Below are 19,751 nucleotides of genomic sequence, written 5' to 3'. Positions count from 1 at the left end.
GGGATCAATTCAGCCTTCACATCCCATCCAACTTCACAGGGGGAAGGGAGAAAGCTACTGCCCGGTGTCTGCTAGCATCTAGAGGAAGCCTTGAGCTATATTTACCCTGCGGATGCGACCCCTGCTATGGACAATAATGAACTGAGAGACTTCCCAAGAGCTTTGTAGGGCATCCTAGATGTTTCCTTCAGGCACTTACAGATTCTGAGTTGGTTTAATGTTTCCTCATCTGTGCGGGGAGATCTCAGGATCTCTCTTTCCTCTGAACCCTGGAGCTCTGGGACCCATGGCTCTTCCCCTTGTTCCAGCTGGGAGATCATATCACGTTGGAAAACCAGAAACTCCGCTCAGATGAAAGAAAACAAAGGAGTTCAGTTGATTTCATACAACTTGATCATCAAAAACATTCTGTTAATTTATCTTCAGTGCTTAGTGTGACCTAGTGTGCCTGGGGCAGTCCTCACTGAAAATGCCAAGGTCAGAGCAGGCTGAAAAAGGGAGAGCAGATGCTTCCCATACTGGTGGTTAACACTGAAGTTAAACTGACTGACCAGTCACAAACTATGCTTCTGATCCCACACACTGGTTAACGAGACTCTGAAAAAAGAAATCACACGGCCCCCTTTATTGCATGACAGTTCTCTGACTCCTAATCAGCAACTAGGTCCCGTACAGTGAGAGGTTATTTAAAAACTCTGCTCACTGTGATACAGCATGGCCAGAGGGCAGAAGGAGAGTGATCCTAATTGGATCCAGGAAGTGGGTGGGTAGAAGGTTAGCCACATTACCCAGGTTTGGATCTCATCCAAAATACCATGCTGCCAGCCAATCCTTTAGCAATTAAACTAAATGTTTAGAAGAAAGAACAACTGAAAGAATGAAGTTAAATTCCATCCTTCCAGACAATTCTTTAGCATCTAAACTAAAGGTTTAAAAGAAAGAAAGACAGAAAGAATTTAAATGGAAAAGCATCCACAGCTTGGATGGGTCATTCAGTCCTTTGTTCCAGGGTTCAGTTTGTAGAGAAGTTGCTCCAGAGGTAGGAAGGAGGATTGAAGACAAGATGGAGATGATGCAGCTGCGCTTTATATTCCTTTTGCCATGTGGCTTGTACTTCCTGTGTCCCAAACACAAGCTTCACAGCACATGGCATGGAAAAGCTTTGGAGGTTTCATTACACAGGCAAACCCCGGCATGTCTTGCTGACTCAATAGGTGTATCCCCTTGGTCCATAGGTTCATTGTACAGCTGATGACCCTCAATGGTCCATCAAACATGCTAGGCAATGTTGATGCCAATATGTCTGGGGGTGTCACCCAGAAAAACTGCACAAGTCTGGAAATACAGATATACCTTACATATCTGTAACTCACAATACAAAGGTGATAGTAACATAGAAACAAAATTATCATACTTGGCAAATCATAACATTTTCACTGACACTTTACATGGCATACCTAGTATGATTCATTGCAATTTTATCAGATTATATTATTTTATTATTAATACCAAAGTGTCTCACAATTTCATGCAGTCTCACACTTGCTAAACTAGTGAATTCCCAGGACCAGTTCCCCAGGTCCTTGAAGATGAAAAACATTGTGCTTATGAGGGAATGAAATACCCACATATCTGCTGGGAACACGCACACAGACACTGTGTCAATCTGTACCCCTGTGTTCACTCTTCTAGAAAATTATGATCAATTTTGTACCCAGTATGGCTTGTGAGGTATCATTAGAAAACGCATAACCTACTGAATATTATCCTCCTGTTAAAATGTGTAGTAACACTGTATGTAAAATTGTGAGATTTTACAGTATGATATTACTGAAAAAGTTACAGTTCTGGGGAACACCCACAGACCAGTTCCTCAGAGACAGCAAGGCAAACAGCTGGTCAAACAGCCATTCTCCTGCAGGGGGAAGGTGTGAAGACATTAAGGGATGGTCTACACTACGGGGGGAAATCGATCTTAGATACGCAAATTCAGCTACGTGAATAACGTAACTGAAGTCGAATATCTAAGATCGGATTACTCACCCATCCTCACCGCGCGGGATTGATGTCCGCAGCTCCCCCTGTCAAATCAGCAACTCCGTTGGGGTTGGTGTTGTTCCGGAATCGATATAAGCACGCTCGGGGATCGATATATGGCGTCTAGATGAGACGCCATATATCGATCCCTGAGCAATCGATTTTAACCCGCCGATACGGTGGGTAGTCTAGATGTAGCCTTACATTCCATCACAGGGACCTATTGAGGCTGTTGTGGAAAACGACCACAGGATTAATATTTGAATCAGCTCAGCCTGAGGCTCTTTTCTTGGTTACAAGCACGCAGGGGGCGACAGCTATCGGAATACTGTTCCTGAGCTAAAAATCACACAAGCCTTTTACAGTTTAAAACCACAAACAATGACACATACGTTGCACGTTAATTTCCTTATTTGGAATATATTGCAAAATATGATGCAGGTCAAAAGCAAGCTGAACAATCAGTTTTCCATATTTGGCCTTTCCTGTTATTTTTATTACACCTGGTGATATGGGAGCAAGACTCTCCATGTCTCAAGAAATGTCACTACCAACCTAGGCCATTTTCTCATGCTGGGGTGCAATCCAGATCAGCGAGGAGTTGTGTCATCTGTAATCCTGGGTGAGATTCAGTGTTCTGCTGCTGGAGCTCCCCTGTCTGGATACTCTCAGCCAGCGTTCAAGGACGCACTGAGTATCTGTATGATAAGTAACCCTGGACTGGCAGCTCTGACTCCAGCCGCCTGCTTGTTACACCCCAAGCACATTCTGGTTTGGGTAGAGAAGGCTCAGGGTTTGAGAGAAGGCTGGGGGTAGGAAGCTTCTGTTCATTATGCTGGACCTAACCCCAGTTTTACTTGAGTAAAGAGGAGATATGTGACATTGTGTGATGCTGCTCCTGTGCTCTGTTCCCAAAGTGTTCTGCAGCAGAGGAGGGTCTCTGGTAGTATGTATGTTACTGGCCTATTGGGGTGATGCTGAAACAGGACAGGGTACAGATGGCATTGTGGGGGTGGCATGAACCTTCACTCTTCATTTCCCCTTCCAAGAACAGAAGGGACAGGAATCCTTACCCAGCAAGACCATCGTCTCATAGTTCCCCTGCATGACATCTCTGTAGAGGGCTCTCTGAGTGGGGTCCAGCAGAGTCCCCTCTTCCCTGGAGAAATACACAGCCACCTCCTCGAACGTCACCGGCCCCTGAAAGAGCAGGAGTCCAATACTCAGTACCTGCTGACCCACTCACAACCCCACTATTCACGGAACAGCAGCACCAGGGAAATGGAAGCTCCGGGAGGCACATGTTAACAGAGTCCCACCCCACCTTGCTTACAGCAGCCAGGAGGCATCAGAGGGTAGAAAGAGAGAACCTTTGTGTCTCCCATCTGACAGACAGAAGCAGGATCTTCACATTTATCACATAGCTACTAGCCAGAGCTTAATATAGGAGAGGGGGCTGTCTCTGGACCCTGATAGTGGCTCCCTGGTAGGAATCCAAGCACTCTCCAAATAAAATATATGGAAGAAAGGGGAAGTCAATCATAAAGAATAGAAGTTAGAAGGTCAGAATTGTAGTGCCCATTAACAAAGGTTTAGAGAAAATAGAGCCTATCAAACTAACGGGATATCCTTATTGGATGAGATCAAAAGTTTGGTTGCAGCTAATAGTATTGATGTAATATACCTAAACTTCCGTAAGGGACATGACTTGATTAGCACAATATTTTTACAAAAAAAAAACTAGAATGATACAAAATAAACACGGCATACATTAAATAGATTAAAAACTCTGATAGTAAATGGGGAACCATGATCGAGTGGATTTCTTTCTAGCAGGTTCCTGCAGGGATTGGTTCTTGGCCCTGTGCTATTTAACATTCTTATCCATGATTTAGAAGAGAGTACAAAATCATCACTGATAAAGTTTACAGTTGCCACAAAGATTGGCGTTGGTGGTAATTAATGAAATGTCAGTAGATTCAGGCTCCATCGCTGAGAGTCTGGGAAGTTGTCCCAGCCCTGGCTGGAGGGTTATTTCCTGTTCCACAAAGAGGGGAAGTTCCATTCCCAACTCCTGTGCCTTGAAATTAGGACCCATCTGACACTACACCCCCATATTCATCATAGTGGTATGATTATAATATGATTAGGACATAATTATGATCTATTTTGTACAAGATGCATCATGTGTGGTGTCACTGGAAAAGTTCTGATTTGCTGAATATGATTATCCTATTTGTGTGCACATATCATGTTCGTATCTGAAGTTATGGATATTGACTCTGTATCTGTATTTCAAATGTGCTTACTCTGGGTAACACCCACAATGAGCCTTTCAGGTACAACAGTGAAGAAGCCAGACAGTGCTGATGGCTCAACAAAGACAATGGACTGTGGAAGAGCTTAGCCTTCCTGTGAATGTTTCAGCCAGCCTATGAGTCATGGCTACTATGACTCAGCAGGGCCTGTGACCAGACCACATGACACTAAACTCCATTTTAGTACCTGTATTTTTCCACAAACTGGACTAGGAACTGAGTTTGGAACAAAAGGTTCCCACCATATGGAAAAGCTACATAAGGTGGGGTGTGACATCATCTCTTGGCCTCATTCTCCACACAAGAGAACTTCTGGAAACACCTGAGAAACAAAAACGGATGTGGGGGAAGTGCTGCTCCCAGGATCAAGAGATTTCTAGCTTGTGTATGGAAACTTGGGGGACTGCTTGTACCATCAGTCAGGGTGAGAAATTGCTAATTCAAATTCTATCCATCTAGTATGTTAGGCTTAGTCAGAGTTTTGGTTATTTGCTAAATAATCTGCTTTGATCTGTTTGTTATCACTTATAATCACTTAATCTATCTTTCTGCAGTTAATAAACTTGTTTGATGCTTTATCTTAACCAGCGTATTTTGAGTGAAGTGTCTGGGGAAAATCTCAGCTTGTTGTGCACATCTGTCCCATATCGAGGGGAAGGGGAACTACATTAATGAGCTTGTATTATAGAGATCCCTGTGCACTATAAGATGGTATCATTCTGGATCTATACTACAGCAAGTGTGCCAGGTTGGGGAGTGGGAAATTGGCTCTTGTCTTCTATCTGTCCTTGAGTGGCTTAGGTAACGCACTCAGGTAGCTTAGTTGGCTGCATGGCGCCACCTGCTGTTGTGTTGGGTGATAACAGGCCCTGGAGAAACTGGCGAAATCTCCAGCAAAGCAGTGTGAGAAGGGCCAGCGCAGTGTGAGGGTTAGAGGACACAGCAGTTCCCAGAAGCTCCACAAACTGCCTCCTGGGGGTGACAACCCATCATGCCCTACACTACACACGTCTCAGCAGGTTTGTCACATGCTGTCCCCTCCCTTTCTCCACCCGAGATATTTCCTGCTTCCCACCACCTCTAGCAATTCCCACCCTCTTATGCATTTACTGCTCCTCAACCTCCAAGCAGAGCCCGCCACCCTGATAATCTCTTACCTGAGCCAGCTCCATTGCAGCCATTTCCTTGCCCCTGGGAGGACGAGATGATCTGCAGCGAAACATGAATGTTATTCTCTGGCCTGCCGGGGTGAAAAGGGCAAGGTGTGAGAATTCAGACTAGGCTTTTGTCCATTCCACAAGCCGATTCCCCCCAGCTTTTCCCCTGCTAATGCACATTCTAGGTTCTAGCATACTGTGAAGCACAGAGTGACCTTATTCCAGTACAGGCCTAGCCCCCTCCCACCAGGGTGTAACCCTCTGACACATGGGGAAACCCTCCCAGTAACAGTCTCTCTCTTACACGTATCAAGTTTGCGGACAACACCAAGCTGGGAGGGGTTGTAAGTGCTTTGGAGGATTGGATTAAAATTCAAAATGATCTGGACAAACGGGAGAAATGATCTGAAGTAAATAGGATCAAATTCAGTAGAGACAAGTGCAAAGTACTCCACGCTGGAAGGAACAATCGGAGGCCAGAGAAGAGCAGAAACAAAGGAGTCACTTTGGGGGATTCTCCCTGTCATTGTCCCCAAGGCAGCTGTCTCAGCTTTACAAAGGTGTTTCATGTTCCAGCCTTTGTACAGTCTCTCCTGGGAGTGCCCCTTTCATGGACTGGGCCTAGTTTTAGTTATTGGTAGTTAACAAGCTTGGTTTATTGTTCATCTAACCAGTATGTGTGGATTGAAGTGTGTTGGAAACTCTGTTTGGGATAACAAGCTGGTGCATGTCATTTTCCGCTGATGAAATGACAGACTTCATATGAGCTTGGGTCGTTCAGTAGCGTGCTGGACAGTGTAAGATGCACATTTCTGGGGGAAAGTTGGGCACTTGAGAATTTGCTGGTTTTCTCCTGAGGTGTAATTCATGAGTGGCTGTCCAGCAGTACTCAATACTGTGTAGCTGGGAGACTGTGTGTTAATTGGCCAAGAGGGGCTGTTCTCGCGGGAAAACAGTGGAAAAGGCACCCCATGCTGGAGGACTGAGATACAGCTATTTAACAGTCCAGATTGTACTCTGGGTAACGTCACAGACACTCATTATGACAGAGCCTCTTACAACACAGAGAAAGTAAATCCATGTCCCAGAAATCGAAGACTCCAGACAGAGGGCAAGTGTCGCTGGCACTGCTTCTTGCTGACAGAGAGGTTCAGAGACAGTGCGAGAATCCTGGGGAAGCTGGGAACAGGAAGCATGGGCTGGCGGGATTCGGTGGAGAAAGGGAACAGGAAGGGCAGGGATATTACTGAATCCAGGATCTTAGCAGTACTAGATGACAGGATAGCACATAGTGCAGCCCATTGGAAAACACAATCCCAACTATACATACAAAATGATGGGGTCTAAATTAGTTGTTTCCACTCAAGAGAGTGATCTTGGAGTCACTGTGGATAGTTCTCTGAAAACATCCACTCAATGTGCAGCAGCAGTGAAAAAAAGTGAACAATGTAGGAAATAATTAAGAAAGTGATAGATATGACAGAATATCTCATAGATCATATTTGTAAAAACAGCAAATAAATCCATGATACACCCACATCTTGAATACTGCATGCACATGTCACCCCATCTCAAATATAGAAATATTGGAATTGGAAAAGGTTCAGAAAAGGGCAACAAAAATGATTAGGGGTATGGGACAGTTATGCCAGACCTAACCCCCAGTTTCACTTGAGCAAACAGGAGATATTTGACACTGTGCAATACGACTCCTGTGCTCTGTTCCCAAAGTGTTCTGCAGCAGAGGAGGGTCTCTGGTATTATGTGTGTCACTGGCCTATTGGGGTGATGCTGAAACAGGACAGGGTACAGATGGCATTGTGGGGGTGGCGTGAACCTTCACTCTTCTTTTCCCCTTCCAAGAACAGAAGGGACAGGAACCCTTACCCAGCGAGGTCACAGTCTCATAGTTCTCCTGCATGACATCCCAGTAGAGGGCTCTCTGAGTGGGGTCCAGCAGAGCCCACTCTTCCCTGGTGAAATACATAGCCATCTCCTTGAAGGTCACCAGCCCCTGAAAGAGTAAGAGTCCAACACTAAGGACTTGCTGCCCCACTATTTGTGGCAGAGAAGAGTGAATCAAATGGAAGCTCTGGGTGGATCATAGTCAGGAGAGTCCCACCTCGACCTGGCTCAGAGTATCCAGCAAATGCCAGGGTGAGGGGATGAAGAGAGAGCCCCTTATCTCTCCCAGCATATCCATCACCCCCCTACTAGCCACTGACTGATACAGGAGATGGAGCCCCTAGCAGGGTCCAGGGAGAGCTCGCTGGTAGGATGCCCAACACCCTCCTCATTGTGAGGAGTGGGATATGAAGGGAGAGGCAGCTCCAATAAGCCTGACTCATGGGTGTCCCCTTTATATCTCACAGCAGCTGATGGTTAATGAGGTCAGGCTCCAGCACTAGGAGTCTGGTCAGTTTGACTAGCTCCATGTAGGTGGGTTATTTTCTCTCTTCACAAATTAGGGCATTTCCACCTCCAAACCTCCTGGGTCTGTTCCTAGAATCTAGGCCACTTAGTAAATAACTCCCAGCAGGTCTGCCACACCCTGGCCTCCTCCTTTCCCCACGCTGTGAATTTCCTGCCCCGCTCCAACCTCCAAACCAGACTCTGCAAACCTTCCCACCTCTGGTGTATTTGCTCTCCCTTTCCTCCAGCAGGAACCCACCAGCAACCCCCCGATAATCTCTACCTGGACTGACTCCACTGCAGCCATTTCTCTTCCCTGTCCCACGCCAGGCTGGGATGAGCTGGAGCAAAACATTCTGCAGCCTGTCTGGGGGAGAAGGGCAGTTGTGGGCGTTTCACAACCGGTTTTAGTTAATTTCACATCACAATTCCCCCAGGCCCTTTCCCTGCAGACAGACACCCTAGATTCTGTCATGCTGGGAAATGCTCAATCTGTTTATTACAATTTACACCTGGCCCCTCCTGCCAGGCTAAGTCCACAGACACATTTTTAACCTCCCTTTTCTCTCCCCTCACCCCTTCTCTGAACACAAGGCTAGAAAAGAGCAGAACCAAAGGAGTCACTGTGGGGGATTCCCTCAGACACTGACCCCACGGCAGCCACACCCCAGCAGGGGGAATATGGAGTCAGGAACTGGCTTTTGCTCTGTCTGATCCTTGGTTTGTTCACTGGAAAGTGGTTCTGCCCCAGGATGCAGCAATACATGTGTCTGGGTGGACTAGAGAGCTGGAAATCTCCACCCCACATTCATTTCTCCCACTGCCCCTTTCAGTCTCTCCTTCCCCTGTCCTCTCTCCCTGCCCCTCTGGCTGGGACAGTCCCATTCCTGGGGGCTTTGCTCTCCCATGGCTGGATTTCCTCCTGGCAACCGCTAATGGGAGGAGAAATGAGGTGGTGTTTTTTGTGCAGTCACTTTCTTGCCAGACCCTAGGACATTCCCTGAGATCTTTCAGTTACCTGGAGACTCTGGCTCAGAATTTAGTAGTAACAGGGCCCAGGACTGCCCTAGGGGGCTATGACCAGCTGCAGAAAGTCATCCTCTGGGCCGGGCAGAGAAGAATCTTTAATTAAGGTCACTTCCCAGCACAGAGCCCCACTGGGGGAGCAGCAGCTGCCAAGCCTGGTCTCCCAGATCACAATGGAGGCTGCAGCATCTGACCCAGGAAGCTGAACCCCAATATCCTGAGCAGAGAGGGACGGAGTGTATGAGCAGCTTCCCTCCTTTAGCTCTCTGGGGAGAGCAGCTAATGGGAGCCCCTCCTCACAGGGAGAATGGCTGATCTCATTTGACCCACTGTCCATCTGGAATCACTCCTTGTCTTTCCATACAGTGACTCTGGATTAACAACGGTCTCAATGACACCGGATTTCAGGAAGAATGAGTTCAGAACGCTGTGGAAAAGACCATCGTGTGGCAGTGCTGACTCCCTTCCCACCTCCCTCACCCCCGCAGATCTAGGACAAGGACTGGGGGCAAAAATTTTCCAAACGGAACCGAAAGTTCCTGCAGTTTTCAAAAGAGGAGAAAAGTAAATTCTGTGAATTCACACTAACAGTGTTTGCTAAGTGAACAGAAAGTTATCACAGTGACAGGGCACGTGACTGGGGAATGGACTTGGTGACCTGGTGACTAGGAGCCAGGACTCTGGTACAAGTTGACCAGAGAGAAGGATCATGGTTAGCAGCAGCCCCCAGACACCCCCTAGTACCCAGAGCCCAGACCCCCCAGCCAGGGGCCCCAGACACCCCCCAGCCAGGATCCCATCAGATATTCCCTGGGACCCCAGATACCCCTCAAAGCCCCACCGGCCAGAGAACCCCCACCACACAATGATTGCCAGGTTGGGAATCCCAAAGGGTTCCCCCCACCAAGAGCCCCCATCAGCCAGAGACCCCCTCAAGGGACCCCCCACACTGGGAACTCAGTCCCTCACTGCCTGCCTAGAAACTTCCCCAACCTCCAGAACGATCTACCCTGACATTTGCCTGGGACCCCCTCCTCTGCCCAGTGTGACCCCCTGATGCTTTACAGTGCGACCCATCACTCTGCTTCCCTGGCATGCCCTCACCTAGTGCCAGGGATCCCCTCCCCCAGCTCCGTGCACTAGGCATGGCAACAAAACCAGGAACCAGCGGGGGAAGCACAGACAGAGCGCCTGGCACAGAACCAGGCTCCCTCTAACCCTCTGTCCCGTCTCCCCAAGAGACACCCACCCCCACTGTTCTGCAGCCACCAGGCCCCCAGCGATACCCACCTCCAGGACTCATAGCCTCAGGGATGGGCACATTAGGACCACCACCCCCGAAAACCCCAAACCTCCACAACCCACCAACCTGACTAGGGTACCCCCTGCCCAGCCACACAGAGGCCTCCCCCTACCACAATGCCCCTTCAGCTGCAATCTCCCCACACAGACACCTTCCCTGCCCCTGCAAGTGTTACCTCACAGAGTGTGAGAAGTGGCTAGAAAGTTAACACCACCTCCTGCTGGCCAGTCACACAGGCAGAGGGAGCCTGGGGAGTGCTTCTTTAACAGGAGAATGGAAGGCCTGGAGGGCAAGAAAGATCCACGGGCTGTCACTAGCAAATAATGACCACCATGGATCCACCCCAGAGGCGGCTGCATCTTAGCACATTGGGAAACAACCCATCATATTCAATTAGAAATAAAACAACTAGAGAGAAGTGGGGCAAATGTTTGGGGTATTTTATATCAGTCTTTGAGACAGGCAGAGAGAACCCTGTCACAAACGACATTTGATAACATGAGAGAAAACCACCAAGATCGGAGGGGATTTGATGTTGCTATTAAATAACTAGTGGAAAAGGGGGACTGTTGGACTGGATTTTATATGACTGTCCAATACATAAACAGAATGTGATGGTCCCCCCCGGCCACGGGGCAACCATTCACGTGAACAGCTCAGAGCCCTTTGAGGAGCTGATTTAAGGGCGGGGGAGAGCTGGAAGGCTCCCTGGACAATGGAAGGGGGCCGCAGGGGAATTGGGAAATGGGGTCTGGGCAGTCTCCACGGGGGATGTGCTCCTCCCTTCCCTTCCCTGCCCTGGCAGAGAACGGGAACCTCATCCCATCCCACTCCAGTGGGAGCCATGTTCTGGGGAATGACCCAGGGCAACAATTTCCCACCCAAACAAGGACAAATCGCTGCAGATAAAATGGGTGGGAATATCCACCCCCCATCGGAGAGATTTTAAATAGACATTTGAGAAGTATGGAGAGAAAAGGGAAAATCAGAGGCAATTAGAGAGCTGATCATTGGGGGGGGGAGGAGAATCTCCCTGGAATTTATAGCCACGTGTGATAATGAGAGAGAAAATGGGAAATCTTGAGAGAATGTGTGTGTGGGAGGAAGTGGCAAAAACAGGGACAGGATCCAGTTAACTCACCTCCCTCCCACCCCGGGAATGTCCTGGCTGCACAGAGACAGATCTACACCCCCACCCCAGTGACATCCGCCCCCTGCAACTATGGCTTCTCCTCCCCCCTCGACACCTCCGCCCTGACACCAAAGGGGGGGGCTCTACCAGCGCCTCCCCCTGAGCTCCACTCCTGCTCCTCCCCCCAGCCCGGATTGTGCCCTTTAGCCCCTCACAAACCCTGCCTCCAGCTGCCTGACCCCCCCCGCCCATCAATTTCCTGCTCTGCACCCGCCCCTCCCACGCTCCCTGTTACTTCCCCGCCCCAGCCCCGCCCCCAGCGCCCGGCGGAACGTTACGGCTGGTCCGGGCAGGGGGAAGGGCAGTGGCTTCAGCGGCTGTTACTGGGCATGCGCAGTGCCCGGGAGTAGCACATTGCTATGGGGAGGGGTTTAATACACCGCCCTCCCCCGCCTGGCCCGGGGTCCGCCCCTCCCCCCCACACGACGGCCGGGCCCCGGCCCCCCCATCCCAGCGGGGAGGGCGGGCGGATCCTCCTGCAGCTCCACTGGGGCCAAGGCGCCTTCAAGGCTTCTCCCAGGCTCCCTGGGGCAGAGTCATTTTCCTGCCCCCCAGCGCCTCTCATTCCAAGGGGGCTCCAGGTCACAATGTCCCACCGCCCTTCCCCCGCCTGCAGCTCCGGCTTCTCCCCTCCCGCCCCCGCCAGCCACACCAAGGGGAACCCTCGGGCCCCAGTCTCTGTCCCCACCTGGTTCCCAGCGGCGCCGGGGGCAGATCCTGGCTGCAGCTGAGAACAGCGTCTCCGCTGCGGCTCGGGCAGCTCCAGCTCTGCTGGCAGCACGTGGAGAACCAGGAAGCAGCTGTTCAGCCCGGGCTCCGCGTCACAATGTGCCAGAGCCCCGCCCCCTGGAGCTGCCCTGCCCATGGGCTGTGCCAGAGCCCCGCCCCCCGGAGCTGCTCCGCCCCTGCTCTGTGCTGGAGCCCCACCCCGAGGAGCTGCCCTGCCCCCGAGCTGAGCCAGAGCCCCGCCCCCAGGAGCTGCCCGCACCTGGGATGTGTCAGAGCCCCGCCCCCTGGAATTTCCCCATTTCGACGCCGGGCTGGAAGCCAGAGTCTCAGGCTGAGGGTGGGGTTGGGGAAGAGCTGTGGCAGAGTGGTGCTCCCTCCCTGCCCTCTATGTGGGCTGGCTCAGGTCCTGAGGTGCCCCCATGAATGTTCCTCTGTGTCCCCCCAGGAGTCGCACCCCACATTATGGGGACCACTGAACCCTACTCGCTAAGCCGGGGCTAGTGATGCCAAACCCCCGGGAAAGGGAGAACAGGTGTGGGGGCCCCAGCACCAGAACCATGCCCCTACCTTCTGTCTGTGGCTCTACCCCCTTCCACCCATGGCTCCATCCACTGTCACTTCTGTTCCATCCCTTCCCCCACCAGCCCCACCCTATCAGTCCTTTACCCCTGCCCCGCTGTGGCCCTGAGACCAGAGAAGCTCTGTGCCCCTGCTGCAGCCCCCGGGCTGTAGCAGGGAGTGGGAGCTCCTCCAGCCCTGGGGCTGACATAGGGGAGACTTTTCCAGGGGGACCTAACTTGGCCAGGGCCCCTGATCATGGGCCCCACTGTCCCCTTGGCAGTGCAAGGTTTGGGGAGGCTGAGCCCCCTTGTCATAAACAGATAGCTAAGGGTTAATGTTCTTTTACCTATAAAGGGGTAACACCAGTAACCTAAAACACCTGACCAGAGGACCAATCAGGAAACAAGACTTTTTCAAATCTGGGTGGAGGGAAGTTTGTGTGTGAGTTCTTTGTTCTTTGTCTTGTGTCTGTGGCGTCTCGGCTATGAGAGTGATTTTTCTATCTCCTGCCTTTCTAATCTTCTGTTTCCAAGTTGTAAGTACAAAGATAATAAGACAATAAGTTTATATTGTTTGTTTTTGTATTTACATGTGTGAAGTTGCTGGAATGTTTAAATTGTATTCTTTTTGGATAAGGCTGTTTATTCATTTTTTTCTTTTAAGCAAATAACCCTGTATTTGTCACCTTAATACAGAGAGACCATTTTTATGTCCTTTTCTTTCTTTTTATATAAAGCTTTCTTTTGAAGACCTGTTGGATTTTTTCTTTAGTGGGTACTCCAGGGAATTCAGTCTGCAGCTCACCAGGGAATTGGTGGCAGGAAGAAGTCAGGGGGAAAATCTCGTTGTGTTAGATTTACTAGCCTGACTTTGCATACCCTCTGGGTAAGGGGGAAGAGAGATTAGCTATCTTGGTACTTCTATTTCCAGGACTGGAAACAGGGAGGGGGGAGTCCCTCTGTTTAGATTCACGGAGCTTGCTTCTGTATATCTCTCCAGGAACCCAGGGAGGGAACACCTGGAGGGGAGGAGGGGGAAGAGAAATGGTTTATTCCCCTTTGTTGTGAGACTCAAGGCATCTGAGTCTGGGGGTCCCCCGGGGAAGGTTTTGGGGAGACCACAGGGAGCCAGGCACTGTATAAATCCCTGGCTGGTGGCAGCTTTACCAGGTCCAAGCTGGTAACTAAGCTTGGAGGTTTTCATGCTAACACCCATATTTTGGACGCTAAGGTCCAAATCTGGGAAAAAATGTTATGACACCCCTCCCCCCTGAGCCTCCATTACGAGCCGCCCAGGCTACCACTGCTCGGTGTGTGGCCAGTCTCTGTGTTTTCTGCTGCTCGTTCTGGGGAGCCTGGCCGGCCTTAGGGGTGGTGCCCCCCGATAGCCGCCCAGGGCTCCAGGGGTCAAAGGTCACCGTGTGGCAGTGCAAAGGTGCTCACTGCTCTCCCCTGCCCCAATGCTCCTCCATGGGTCCATAGAGGTTTGAGGGGAGTAAGGAGCAACCCTATGTGCTCCATGCGTCCTGGTCACTTTTCCCACTTGGGCTGTGCTGTGAGGGGAGCATCAGAAGCTGCTGCTCTCTGCCCTCCCGCTATGCAGCCCGGCTGAGGAAAGTGACCTGGATGCAGGGAGCTCGGATGATCTCACTTCTTGCCCCCACATCCCACAGCCCCTAGGGATGCCCAGATGAGCAGCGTACCAGGGAGGAGTGGGGGCAGCAATGCCAGCTGCTCCATGCACACAGGTCAGTCTCCCCATGTGGGTGCAGGAGGGAGTGCAAGGGTTTCTGTGATGCCTATTCTGTCAATATCGTCACTCAATACCAGGCACTCAAATTCACCAGTCTTAGTACTTAGACGTTTAGCGTTTGTATTTAAGCACTTCTAAAATGTGTCCCATTTTAGCTGTCTGCTATTACATGATGTAATTGAGGGAGACTCTTTCATTTCACTGTTTCTCATCAGGACCTACCTGTACATTATCATCTTCCATCCTCTCCACCTTACTAGGCTATAGAGAATCCCTGTGAATAGTTCCTCTCCTAACGGATGTCTCTGTCTGAACCCTGTGCTCCTCAGCGTCTGTCGGCTTTCCCCAGCTCTGAGGCTGTGTCTACACCGCGCACCTTACCACGGTGCAGCTGTGCCACTCTAACCATGCCATTGTAAGGTGCGCTGTGTGGCCGTCCTTATCGCTGAGAGAGAGCTTCCCCGGCAACAAAGCCAAACTACCTCCAATGAGGGGCAGGAGCTTTGTCACCGGGAGCACAGCTCCACCTATGATGCGCTGTTCACACTGCCACTTTTCATGGCTCAAATTTTGGCATTCGGGGAGTGTTTTTTCTCACCGCAGAGAGACAAAATTTTTAGCAACAAAAGCCGAAATTAAAAAAAACTCCTCTGCAACCTATTTAATTTTACCTTTATACAACCTTTATACTGCCTCCAGTTCTGGTATCCTCATTTGAAAAAGATGTTCTGAAATTGGAGCTAGGGCAGCAAAGAGCCACCAAATGTTCTGAGGGCTGGAGAAAAATGCCTTCCAGTGAGCTATTGAAAGAGCTCAACCTGTTTAGCTTATCAAAAGAAGATTGAAAGGTGATTTCATTGAAATGTTGAAGGGCCTTAATGGAGAAAAAAGATTGGGTATTAACGGGCTCTTGAATGGAGCAGAGAAAGGCATAACAAGACCCAATGGCTGGAAAGTGAAAAGAGACTAATTCATAATACAACTGAGGCACAATAGTCAACAGCGAGGATGATTCACCACAGGAGCAAGCTACCAAGGAAAGTGGTGGATTCACCATCTCCTGATGTCATTTAATGAAGACTAGATGCCTTTCTGGAATGTGTTTGCCCCCAAAGTAGCTGTTATGTCATACAGGAGGCCTGTGATATGCAGGTTAGATGCTCTAATGGTGTCTTCTGACCATGAAGTCGACTAATTTCTGAAAAACTGAGTGTAGCATTGGAAGCAGCGTCTGATGTTTTCCTGTCTAGCCGGCTTGCTGCCTAGAACGAACGCTCCTTGAGTGGGGTGATCCACAGGGAGTAGCTCAAACCTCCAAAGTGCCTGGCCAGGGGCAGGACATTAGCCCAGCAAGGGAGGGGTGTGGCAGTGACATCACAAAGGCCTTTTGCAGGACCTCAGACTATTGGTCAAAGGTGGTGAGGAGGTGGTGACCTCACAGAGAGATGCTGAAATCAGCCAGGCAGGACAGGGGCGAGGGGCCAGGGAAACCTCAGAGACCTCTGTTGCTTTGCTTCAGCACGTTTCCTTCTCCAGGTCTCTCTTTGAGGACTGAGAGATTATTTGGGGTCATGGACGTGAGCGCCAGGAGGAACCTCTTTCGAGTTTCCTCCTTCCCTTGTAGTGATTTTACTAGAAAACAGCCGTCCCTGTTTAGAAGGTAAGAGCCTCCTGGAGGTTTGAAACCTGTTCAGTCTGATCTATCTGGTGACAAGTGAATTCTAGGCATGGAAAACACGAGCTTAAGGAGGCAGAATTTTATTGCGCACCTGGGATTTTGTCCCTTAGAATCGCTGGGGACATTAGGGTTTGTCCTTTTTGTTTCACCTCTTCCTCCATCCTTCCCTCCTCTTCTTCTCTTGCTTCTTTTGTCCTTTCTCCTGTTCCCTTCCCAACAACAGGACGGAGGTGTGTGTGTGTGTGTGTTGCAGGGAAGTCCTCTGCAGCTCCCACTATGGAAGGTCCACCCAAAAATGTGGGGCTGAAATAGTGCTCGGGCAGTGATCCCCACCGGTGACCTGGGCCATCCTTTGGGCTCTCTGGTGAGAACCCTCAGCCCCCGTCCTCTGTCTCTACCCTGATTGGTTGAGCAGGAGGATATTGACAGGGAGGAGACTCAGGTCCTTGTTGTTCTCTTTTAAGATCAAGTAAATAAGTCAGAACCAGTTCTATCTTTGATTAATTTTGCTGCTTCTCTGCATTAATTGTCTCTGAGCAGTTGATGATTCCCTCTAACATTGCAGTTCTCCTCAAATACTTGCTGAATAATTACTGTCACTGTTGTTGGTCTGGAGCTCATCTGAGAGCACAGTATTCAGGTCATTCAATGTCTGAAATTCAAGATCCGATGGTTTGTTTGAAAATCAGGGCTCTTCGGTCCTATTCCCAACACTGCCTCTGACGGGCTGTGTGACCTAAGACAAGTCAAATCTCCTTTCTCAACCTGAGCTTCTCCCTCTTTCAAGTAGGGATAATAATGATCCGCTCTTACCTACCTCATGGTGGGTGAAGGATGCGGATCCATTTGGGAGTGTCACTAGAAGTAGTGCATAATATGAAGTTTCCCAGATTATGACATAATAGATTAACTGAAATAGTCTATTTTATTTGTATTTTTTTATTTTGAAATTGTTAATAGTAGCAACGACTTAGCTCAGATTGAAGCATCTTATCTAATGGTTGAGATGTAAGTGTCTCCTCTTTGTGTGCGAGGAGACAATTTAACACACTCTGACAAAGAGGAGATGCTTTTGTTTTGCAACAAAATATTTTTGCAAGGATCTTTCATCCCACTTGTTATGATTTTGAGAAACATACTGGTTTAGTCTAAATGGGATTTTCGGACAGAAACCGTTTGAATGAAATTTTCCCACCATCTCGATTCCTGGGCTCTGGGATGTTTTCATCTGTTAGAACAGGAGTCAGAACTGGTTGCTTCTCTTTCTGGCTCTGCCATCGCCTTGTTGTGTAGGCCTTGGGTAGGTCACTTCCCTTCTCCCATCTGTCCAATCGGAACAGGAACAGTTCTCGAACTATGGGCAGTTTAGAGCCCAACTGAGATAAGGGGTATTAAAGCCCTCTGTGAAGGAGAAAGGGTGTTTCACAGTGTTTAGCACCAAGGAATTCTAAAGTTTGCTAAAATGTCTAGTCTGTGGAAACAAGAAATGGTCGGGGCCAAACTTATTAACCACTGCCTTTTTAAAGCCCATTCAAAGATGTGAGTCCCTATCTTTTAGGTACCTGTGGTTCTTTGCCAGCAGCAGAGAAGAGGTTCCTGCCTCCGTTTTTGTGGCCTTAACAAACCAGGTGTTGTGCCCCAGTTCTCGTCTGAGACCCCTGAAAAAGAACATCTTCCCATCCATGAACAAGACAGGACCTATCTTTCAAAGGGGAACAAAAAGACCTCTGGGACTTACAGACTAGCTAGCCTGACTGCCATAGCTGGAGAGATCCTGCAATACATTCTTAAACACTCAGTTTGTCAGCAGCACCTACAGGATGATTTGGTTCTTATGACTAGTGAGCGTGGAATTGTCAAGAACAAATCATTCCAAACCAATCCTCTTTCCTTCTTTGGCAGGGTTCTGGGCCTGGTAGAGGTGAGTAAACAATAGATGGGATCTAGCTTGGTGTTACTAAGGCTTTCGACACAGTCCCATAGGACATTCTCAGAAGCAAACGAGGGAAATGTAGTCCAGCTGCAATCAGTGTAATGTGGGTGCAGAGCTGGTTGAAAGCCAAGACTCCAGAAGCCCTTCTCCATGTTTAGCTGCCCAACGGGGAGGGTGAACCTAGTGGGTCTGGCAGGGATCAGTCCGGTGTCAGGTACTATTCTATATTTTCATGAATGATTTGGAAAATGGAGTGGAGAGCATGCTCCTAAAGTTTACAACTGACACCAAGCACTTTGGAGCACAGGATTGAAATTCAAAACACCCTTAACAAATTGGAGACTTGGTCTTCTTGAGCCAAACTCCATGGTTAGGGCTCTCTCTCTACACTGGGCTGAAGTGAAACCCCAGAGCCACACACTCCTCCTGGGCAGTGAGCTCCGACCTTGAATGGTCAGATGCTGCTTAGCACTGTCAGAGCAGCTTTTGCTGGGAAATTCTCCCAGCACTTTCCAATAGCGGGAAGGTATGAAATCCCCATTTGACTGCTGGGGACAGAGCCCGAGAGTGGGGAGCAACTTGCCCAAAGTCCCCAGAAAAAGGAAAACAACCAGCAGAGGAACCAATAGGAAACCCAGCAATGGAACTCAGGAGTCCTCGGGGTGTGCTGTGGTGACCAGATGTCCCAATTTTATAGGGGCAGTCCGAATTTTGGGGTCTTATCTAGGATCCTATTACCCCCCACGCCGTCCCGATTTTTCACACTTGCTGTCTAGTCACCCTAGGGTGTGCACATGTGTGGGTCCCAGCTGCTCCCTGCCCCCCTCATTGAAGCAGATGTGCAGGGTTACTGCCCTGGGAAGTGCAGGGCACCAGTGGATGTGGGGTTGGCTGGAGGTAGGGTCTGGCTTCAGGCAGGGCAAGGGCTGCGTGGCTGGCTGGCTTCAGGCAGGAGGGTGCATCAGGGGTTGGCTGGAGACAGGGCAGGGAGGATGCGGCTGGTGCAGGCAAAGCAGAAGGTGCAGGGCTGGCTGGAGACAGAGGCTGACTGCCGGCAGGGCAGGGCAGGGGGTGCAGGGCTGGCTGCAGGCAGGGCGTGGGGCAGGGCCGGTGCAAGGAAGTTTCATGCCCTAGACGAAACTTCCACCTTGCACCCTCCTCCCCAGCACCCCTGCCCTGAGGCGCCCCACCCGTGGCAGCTCCACCCTCCACCCTGAGGCTCCCCTCTTGTGGCAACTCTCCTGCTCTGCCCTGCGGCACCCCCGTCGCCCGAGCTCACCCCTGCTCCGAGCACGAGCACTTCGAGCACGCCGTGGCCGCTTCACTTCTCCCACCTCCAAGGCTTGCGGCGCCTAAGCCTGCCAGGCAGTCAAGCACCCTCCTCTGAGCCACAGCAGCCCTGACAGTTGACAATAGAGGCACCTTAACCCCTGAGTTCCTTCAATGTGTCCCCCTCGGGGGTCCAGCTCCGATCACCAGATACTCGGGGTATGTCTATACCACCTGCCGAATCGGTGGGCAGCGATCGATCCAGCGGGGGTTGATATATCGCGTCTAGTGTAGATGCAATACATTGAGTGCTCCCCCCTCGGCTGCTGTACTCCAGCTCGGTGAGAGGCGCAGGCAGAGTCTACGGGGAGCTGCAGCAGTCAA

At 50.1% G+C, this 19,751-nt stretch overlaps 1 protein-coding gene across 1 annotated transcript in view; it reads right to left on the bottom strand.

Moving 5' to 3' along the window:
* Positions 1-2,748: 2,748 nt before the first annotated feature.
* LOC127042219 (zinc finger protein 560-like) overlaps positions 2,749-19,751 on the bottom strand; it is a 69,519-nt gene continuing 52,516 nt past the window's right edge. The window contains exon 4 of the mRNA XM_050935837.1: positions 2,749-3,237. Coding sequence (XP_050791794.1) covers positions 3,070-3,237 — 168 coding nt within the window. The 3' untranslated portion in view covers positions 2,749-3,069. The remainder of the gene's footprint in view (positions 3,238-19,751) is intronic.

The sequence above is a fragment of the Gopherus flavomarginatus genome, unplaced genomic scaffold (assembly GCF_025201925.1).
Source record: "Gopherus flavomarginatus isolate rGopFla2 unplaced genomic scaffold, rGopFla2.mat.asm mat_scaffold_34_arrow_ctg1, whole genome shotgun sequence".
Classification (NCBI taxonomy): Eukaryota; Metazoa; Chordata; order Testudines; family Testudinidae; genus Gopherus; species Gopherus flavomarginatus.
This window is presented reverse-complemented; position numbering and strand designations above follow the sequence as displayed.